Source organism: Cajanus cajan, chromosome 4 (genome assembly GCF_000230855.2).
Source record: "Cajanus cajan strain Asha chromosome 4, NIPB_CcT2T_4, whole genome shotgun sequence".
Lineage (NCBI taxonomy): Eukaryota > Viridiplantae > Streptophyta > Magnoliopsida > Fabales > Fabaceae > Cajanus > Cajanus cajan.
The window spans coordinates 20144174-20153278 of record NC_138520.1 but is presented as its reverse complement, the minus strand read 5'-3'; the positions used below and the strand labels follow the sequence as shown (position 1 = coordinate 20153278).

Genomic DNA, 9105 nt, shown 5'->3' with positions numbered 1-9105 from the left:
AAAAGGATCAAGATTTGAACTCTATAAGAGGCACGACTAAAAATAACACTTAACCTCTATAAAAATCAACTCCGTGGAAAGTTATAACTCCTCATCAAACTAAAACAAATCTCAATATTAGTATTATTTCATAAAAATCATCTCTTAGAATTATTTCTACGTTTGCATATTTTCTAATATTTTGTGAATTTTTTCTTCATTAATTAGAATCATTAATATATAAATAATGAATGTCCAAAATTTATTACCACATTACATGTTACTAAATAACCATAATACACAAGTAAATATTAGGAATTTTAATAAATATCGATAACTTTAACACTCTAAGAGGAACATAAGTGCAGAGAATAGTTGTTCAAATTATGCTAGGGAATAAATGTTCACGTTCGTTATAAGTTGTCAATATTCACATAGAACCACTTACATATCTTGATATCTAGTACATATAGTTCAGAATCGGCTACACTAGTTGGGATTTTACTGCCAAAGATGCATTCATGACTTCCATGGCTGGCATAACGAGTCAAGGCAAAAGTTCAAATTGGGCATAGGATAAACAATCACAAATAACCCAAACATGAAGAAGGCCAAAACTCCAGCTCTAACTAGATGGCTTAAACTTCATGCTATGACAAGAGTTGCATGATTTCAAAAACCAACGGCAGTGTTATTTCCGCTTACAAACATGAAGCATCACAAGGTGACACAACCTAAGCTTCATGCACCATCTTTGCAGCCCCAGAAGAAGAAAAACCATTGCAATTGAAAGGGAACAATTTCGGGATTTGGTACCAAAAAAGAACTTCGATCACAAAGCGCCTCATAACCTATTGATCCACTCAAGGATACTGTCTTGAGAACCAAAATTCCAATTCTGCATGCAAATTGAAAACCACAGTATGTTAGAAAGATAGAGAACGCTAAATAAAATGTGGAGTCACCTAGTCAGAAAGGGTAATTTGAAACTTACAGAAATATCAAAATCTGGAGTATCTAATTCCAGTGTATCCAGGACAGAAATTCCGCAAGATACATTGTCATTTCTAGCCATTTCGTTTTCATAGCATGCATTGTCATTGAGATTGATGGAGTCCAATCCAGAATCATTCAACACAGAAGAATCTAAGATCTCCTTGCACAACAATATGTCGTCTAAGCCATTATATTCATCAGTGTTTTCCTCAGCCTGTGATTCACCAGCTAACCATGCAATGTTGCCAGTATTGTCTTCATCCGGAATAGCAGATAGTGGGGCATGTGATTCTTCAGGGATTGTCTTGGTATCCTAGTTCATAAAAAATTAGTTTTAGTGAATTGAACCAGAGAAGGTAGATGGTAAATAAAGAGTAAAACTGTTGCATCACTCGTGTACTCATTAGAACCAGAAAAAAAAAAAACAAACAAACAAGAATTTCCAGACAAATAAGATAATTGACCTTAAGGTAAAAATAATAATCATATTCAACCATATGCTTCATATATAGCTACCCACCTGTGCAAAAGACAGAAGTAAAGTTTCATCAATGTTATCATCGCAATCAACAGACTTTCCCACACGAGGCGGATTGGGAGGGTTTGGTTTTGGTGTCCTTGGACTTGTTCGCAATGTCATATTGTCAGGATCTTCAGTCATTGGATTCTCCTCATTTTTCTCAGTATGATTTCGCTGTTGATAAAAGATTTTTGAAACGACATATGCACCTTCCTTCTCATCTTCTCCGGTCCCCAGATGGTACTGATGCATTACCCAATTGGATTTATAGGGCTTGGGCCCATTCTTAGATTTTAAATAAAGAACCATGATTTTCTTAAAGCCCTTATGTACTCCATCTTCTATTATAGCTTTTGTCTTACCAGTCTTATGCCAGCGCACATGCTCTTCAGTCAAACCATGATCATTAATCTTTCGACGCTTTCTTTGACCAGTAGCATATGCATTGATTGTCCTGTGGAAAAAATGGACATAACGCCCATCTTTTTTAGCACCTGAAAAACAAGATAGACATAATTTGGTTAGTTCTTGAAAAAGAGCGAATATGTCCATGAACAGTTAATTCAATAGCCAAAACTTATTTACAAGACAATCATAATTAGCAGCTACTAAACCTTTTGGCAATCAAAGACTCCCTTCCCTCAACCCCCATCAACAATGCATTAAAGTGATTAAACATAGCTATCAATCAATTAACATGATTTGAATCTTGACTAGGTTCAGGTCTATCCAGAAGGTAAAATTGATATTTTGATGTACTTGCTATATGATGGATTATAGTGTGTTCTATTTTCTCTTCTCAAACATCAATTTCAAAAGCATGCATTGAATTCTAAGATGCAGAAGAAAGCCTAATTCCGTTAATGTGTCATTCATAGCTCTTTTCCATAACCTATTCCACAAGGGACATCTGTTGTCTCTTATACATAATACATGTAATGTCTGGTTTGAGAAAATGACTTTATTTTACAGGTCCATTGATCAATCAAGTATAATGGACAGGGCAGTAAAAGTTTACATATTTGAATAGAACGCAAAAACATCAGAAAATTCTCACCTGGAAGATTTTCTGGATGTGTGTAGCAAATACCTTCGTCTCCTTCCAGCGTTGGGATGAACTCATTGATAAACATGTGTGGCTGTGTGCTCCCAATGCCACATTTTTCTGCTAAATGTTCTAAGAGTTCTACGTCAGAAGGATCAAACTTTACACCAAGAGGAAACCCAGGCCACTCAGCAGAAACCTACATGCATAGAAATATTTCTTATGAAACATCTGCTATCATTCAAATTCATGCTAAACTTTTTCAAGAATTTAATCCTGCTTACAAAGTAAAATATGCAAACTTTTCCAGAAACACATTAAACACTTGAATTGTGTATCACGAGAAAGAAAAAATATAAGGTAAAGAAATGGGAGCATAAGCAAACTCAATAGTAACATGAAGAGCTCTACAGTAGGGCAGAGAGTGCTTCTCACATTACTGTATTTTTAGTGCATGTGTGAATTTGAGTAAGCATATATGAAAATAGAATGAATATAATGCTGAGCTCTAACATACATCACTGTTATCAATATGACAGTTACACTTTGGACATTCACGATATGCTCCACAATCCTTGATTTGATCAGCTGAAGATTGAGTATTGCTTTTCACTTTCTTTGCAAATCCTCCAATGTCAATAAGCCAGCTCCTGTAGAAAAAATTAAATGTACTCTATGTTCATCAGTCCATAACCAACAAACAAAAAATGTGGTGTTAAAAAAATGGCTGTTAGGAAACAAAGAAAACCATGCAGAAGTTACAAGGTATGAGGAAATTCTGGAAATATAAGTACAGAACACATTGCATAGCTATAGATTCTTGGTTCCAAAAAACTTATGTAGTAAACTCTGAAGGATCTATGATAACAGCAACACATTCTACTGCTCAAGAAACAGAATAGAAATGCAAGTGCAAGGGGCAAATGAGTAGTGTTATGTAGTATAGCAAAATTAAATAAGGGTTTAGAGTTTCATCTGCAATCAGCCCAAAATATTACAAGAAACCTCAATTTTTTCCCACCCAATCAGCCCAAAATAATACCCAAAGATTCTCTTGCATCAATAACATTCTGCATAGAATCTCTGCTCCTTTATGCAGGTTAACAACAAATGAAACATTTAGATTGTTGACATGATATTCTATACGACGTGCATAGTCAGTTATCACATAAAATGTTACATTTCACTCTTGATATTCCCTCTAGAAAAAATTGCTTTACAAAGAGGCTCATTCAGGGAGAAAAAAGCAAAAAATCAAAACAACAAAGCTCATCACAGGCCACCCTTATATATCCCCAGAAATAAGTAACTATGAAACCCCAGCAAGTAGGTCTTCACCACTACTTCATTGACACATTCTCTATCTCAAATGGGTGCATTTCAAACTTCCAAAAGAATCCCCAATCACTGTCCAGCACTCCCCAAATTCCACTTGTAGTAAAACTAAAGCACCAAAAATGTCATCAACCTCCATGCTAACAAGGGAAAATAGTTACAACAAATTTCCCTGCACCATTCAGTTTACTTCCACTTATGTTTCTCTTTATTTCCACTCTATTACCAAAACACACACACAAACCCCCAAAATGGAAATGTCCAAATACCCACACACAATCATTTAAAAAAAATAAAAAAAAATAAAACCATCCATATCCATCATTGACCATCGTCAACCCCCCACCCCCCCAAAAAAAAAAAAAAAAAAAAAAAAAAAAAAACCTCAAACCTTGTCTTTCACACCCTACACAACACAAAACCCCACCTTTTTCTCAAAAATCAACCATGTCCATGTTAAACCCTAAACCCACAAAAAAAAACCTGAAAGGGCCATTAAGAAAAAAAATGAAGAAGATTTGAAAAAAAAAAAAAAAAACGTGTCTTTCCAACTTCAAAAGCGAAAACCCCGTTTGCAGTGTTAGGAACCGCTGATTCTAAACTCACCTAGCCATTGTAGCGAAGAAGTGCAAAGAGAACGCATTCGAGAGACAAGTTCAGCTTATTATTAAACTTTGACAACGTTTCTGTTTCTGTTGTTTCAGTCGGCAATGCGAAAGCGACAGTGTGAGTGAGCGGGAAAGAGGTGTCTTGGAATGGGTATGGAAGAGGGTGGATTTCCGAACCTGTGCCTCGGCATGGGCATTTTCCACTGAACGGATAGACGAGCCTGTGCCTTGGATGGGCCCCACGGTTGACCCAACGGAACACCAGACCTTTGGTTCGGACGAGGAAGCATCGAAAACCGAGTAAATGTCATTACGAGAACCTTGCTCATCAAGTTAAAGATGGGGAAATGTTAAGTATCCTTCTATTTTTCATTTTCCATTTTACCCTTATCATTTCTCATCATTATTTTTAATCATATACCTAAGACAAGATTCAAGCACCCTTCGAATTAAATATGTTTCATTTTAAAACGGCCAAGACGTTTCGATTAGCTTTTTCCTTTTTTAAATTGGACTTAATTTTTTTAATAAAATTAACATTATTTATTTGAAAATAAAATTGCTTATGAAATAATATTTATATCGATGAGGCATGACAAAAAGAAAAGATTATCAAAAGTTATTAACTTTTTGGTATGTTTTGATGATTAATAAAATTTAAAAGATTATTAAAGTGTTATAATTATTAATGAATTTACTTTATGGGCTTAAGTCCACTAACATTAATATAAATAATAACATTTAAAGAAAAAGGTGTATTTTATATTTATTATAAGATTTATCTAAATCTAAAGATTAACTTGAATGTTAAAGTATTTTTTGTAAATATTTTTTTTTTCTAAGTGAAGACTGTCATTCATATTATTGAGGGAATAAGTAAAGTATTTTAAACAATCCGATTAAGATTAGTTGAAGATGAGAAAAAGAATATCAAGAAGAAAATTTTATAAGATGGGGATGAAAGTCACTAAATTACTGATGTACTCTCCTTAAGGTATAATATTTATTTTATTTAAAAAATTAGAAAATGATATATTCAAGATTTAAAGTATTTTAAAATTAGACTAAATAATATCACATTGCTTTTTTTACATCTTTGCAATTTTGTGAATTTAAATTCTTAATGTTTCTTTATTAATTTAAAAGTTCACTGAAATATAAGATATTTTTGTGACTGTAAGTCTGTAATGTTACTTTAATTATTTTAAATAAAAAATAATTAATATTTAATTCAATAATATAATTAAAAAATATAAATTTTTAATTGAAATCAAGTTAGGTCAAAAAGTTTTGATTTAATAATAAGTTGTTAACTTTTATAATAAATAAGTAAGAAGTTATTTTAATAGTTATATTTATTTGGTTGATTGTGTAAATTTATTGGCTTAAATACTCTTTTGGTCCGTCAAGTATAATAATTATATGATTTTAGTTCATTAAATTTAATTGAACAATTTTAAACCCTCAAATATTATATTTGTGCAATTTTTATTTTTCAATTTTTATTTGAGAAATTTAGTCTTTAAAGTATTACAATTTTATGATTTTAATATCTCAAATATCGTAATTACACAAATTTTTACCTATTTAAGTTACATATATTAGTAATTTTAATAATAATAAATATATATCATTTAATACATAAATGAAAATTATAATCTATGTACGAAAATTGTATAATTATGATATTTGAGAACTCAAATTGAACAATTATGATATATGAGAAACTAAAACTACTCAATTATTAGAATGTTAGAAATCAAAATTACACAACTATAATATTAGAGGATCAAAAATACAATTAAGCTTAAATTATTTTATATTATTCATATATGACCATTAAACTCTAAAAAACAAATTATTTCAACATATTTTTTTATGAGTAATTTTAACATGTATTCATCTTCGATTAAGAAGAAAACATAGTATGAATTAACCCGAAATCAAATTATTACTGAAAATCTTCAATTCAATTATATTTATTTAATTCTTAAAAAAAATATATAAAATGCTTTTGTAATTGTATTGTTACTTTAATTTTTCAAACGAAATCAAATTAATACTTAATTCAACAATGTAATTCAAAAAATTATAATTTTTTAAAAGAATTTCAATTATCTTGAAAATCTTCTATTTAATAATTCAATAATATTAATAATAAATGTTATTGAAAAGGTATAATAATATTTTCTGTCTCAATTATATCTTTTTATAACCCCAATTTTTTTACATTTTTTTTTCATCCAAAAGTTAACAAACACTTATTGATGTTCTCTTGTTCACCTTAAATTGCATGACCATGTTCCAATGTCTTCATATTTCAAAACACATGTAACATAGGGAAAGCAACAAAAGGCAAATTTAAACATTGTAAAAGTAAAAAATTATGTGAATACTTAAGTCACATAAGGAACTTTTTTAATATTGGTAATTAAAAAAAAAATAGTAACCAACAAAGAACAGTTGACCTAATATGTAGTTACTATTTTTTATATGAAATAGCATAACATATCACTTATTCATTAACCTTTACCTCATCTATATCAATTTGTAATGAAACAAAATTCAAGAATGATGGACAATTTCTTCAAAGCTTCTTCTTTTCCCAATATCTTTCATCCATGAGGTATATTGTGGAAGAACCCAAAAACATGAAAGAAAATAGGAGTGGGGGTGTCACTTCTCAATAGAAAAGATAAGCCTTGAAGGTGACTCATCACAAGGGAATGATCCTTGATAAAAGTTGCATATGAAATTGCACTCTAAGAGAAGAACTCAAAGACTCTTGAATTTGAGAGAAAACTCAATATTAATCTCATATATGCTCAAAAGTGACAAGTAAATGGGGGTTCTCGTCTATATATAGAGTTTATTAACTTGTGGTGCAAGTTAAGCTAACAAATGTTAGATTAACTTGTAACTAACTATGGTTCCCAAAATTTGAAATTCAAAATTTAGGTGCAATATGTCTAGATCTAATCCATCCAATGAGAGTTAGATGCATGACATGGTGTAGATAGCGTGATAGGGATATAATAGTAAGAAATGGGGTGTAGAAGCAAACATGCAAAAATTATGACTAATGCGTGGAATATGTGACTAGATGGGTGTTGTGCGAAGCTAATGAGAGTGTGGGGTTTAATAAAGTGGACATCCATTCTTGGTAAAAGGCTCCCCACTCTCTCTTGGCCCAAATAAGCCTAATAACTAGATTTTTCAAATACTAGTTACACCTTCCTAAAATACTAAATATACCCATAGGAAAATAAATTCCTAACTGAAAGACCAAAATACAAGATCAACAGAAAAAAAAAAATATATATATATATAGAAGACATGGACTATATAAATAACCTATAACTCAAAATGAGTTTAGGCCTTCTACCTTCTTCTCTAGCTCATTCCTCTTGCATTCTTCTTGACATTACCCTTGTGATAGGTCCTTTAAAGGGTAGTATTTCATCATCCTCTCCCTTTTGAAAGGATTTAACCTCAAATACATAGGTTCCTCTTCCCCATCTTTAACACTTGCAAAAGGAATCAAATCGCATACATCAAAGGTGTTGCTTATTTCATAATCATCAGGGAGGTCTAACCTATATGCATTATCATTTATATCCTTTGAAGGACCTAAAAGGGACTATCTCCTCTTGAGTTGAGTTTAGATTTCCTCTTAGAAAGGAAACCTATCCTTTGTAAGATGAAGTTAAACCCAATGTTCTTCTTGAAAGATCATCTTTTTCTTCCTCTTATGGTTATAGTTAGTATATCTTTTTATTTGTTGTTGTATTTGATCTTTTACCATATCTCATGTAACTTTTTTCACAAAGTTTTCTTAAGATACTCCATCTTCATGTGAGAAAGAAATAACATCTGAGAGAGGTGATAAATCTAGTGGTGTGAAAGGATTAAAACAATATACAACTTCAAAAGGAGATAAACTTAGTAGTTTGTGAACCACCATGTTATATGCAAACTCTATGTGAGGAGGATATTAATCCCAAGACTTATGGTTGCCATTTAATGTTGCCCTTAACACAGTGGAAGTAGATCTATTCACTATTTATTTTCGCCACCAATTTGTGGGTATTAAGTAGTAGAAATACAAGCTTGGTTCCTAATTCCCCCCCCCCCCCCCCCAAAGAGATCTCCATAAATGACTAAGGGTATATTTGGGAACTAATTGAGTTCAACTCAAACTTAGATTGAAAAAAAAAATTACACTCACAAGCTTTTACTTTTTTTGCATTGGGATGTGTGTCTTTCTATTGAATGTGATTTCAATCTAATATCCAAACACATATTAAGGAACTTGACATCTCTATCAAACACTATAGTCTTAGGAAATCCTTGTAATATCACAACTTCTTTAAAGAATTTGCGCAATCTCATACCCCACACTACACAAAACCCCATTTTTTCTCAAAACTCAACCATATCCATGTTAGAGCCTAAACCAAAAAAGGTTGAAAGGGCTATTAAGAAAAAAAAATCAAAAGAAGAAACTTTGGAAACAAAATGTATTTTTCCAACATCAAAAATGAAAACCTCATTTGCAATGTTAGGATTCGTTGATTTTAAGCACACCTATCCATTGTAGCGAGTGTAAAGAGAATGCATTA

The 9105-nt window shown here is 31.5% G+C and overlaps 1 protein-coding gene across 1 annotated transcript; it reads right to left on the bottom strand.

The window, feature by feature from the left end:
* Nucleotides 1-342: 342 nt before the first annotated feature.
* On the bottom strand, nt 343-4713 carry LOC109793597 (SUPPRESSOR OF GAMMA RESPONSE 1). The gene is made up of 6 exons (XM_020353070.3): nt 4482-4713; nt 3058-3190; nt 2553-2739; nt 1496-1989; nt 974-1288; nt 343-877 (listed from the first exon to the last, which is right to left on the bottom strand). The coding sequence occupies exons 1-6, from the start codon at nt 4487-4489 to the stop codon at nt 824-826; spliced, it is 1191 nt and encodes a 396-aa protein (XP_020208659.1). The 5' UTR covers nt 4490-4713; the 3' UTR covers nt 343-823.
* Nucleotides 4714-9105: the final 4392 nt, after the last annotated feature.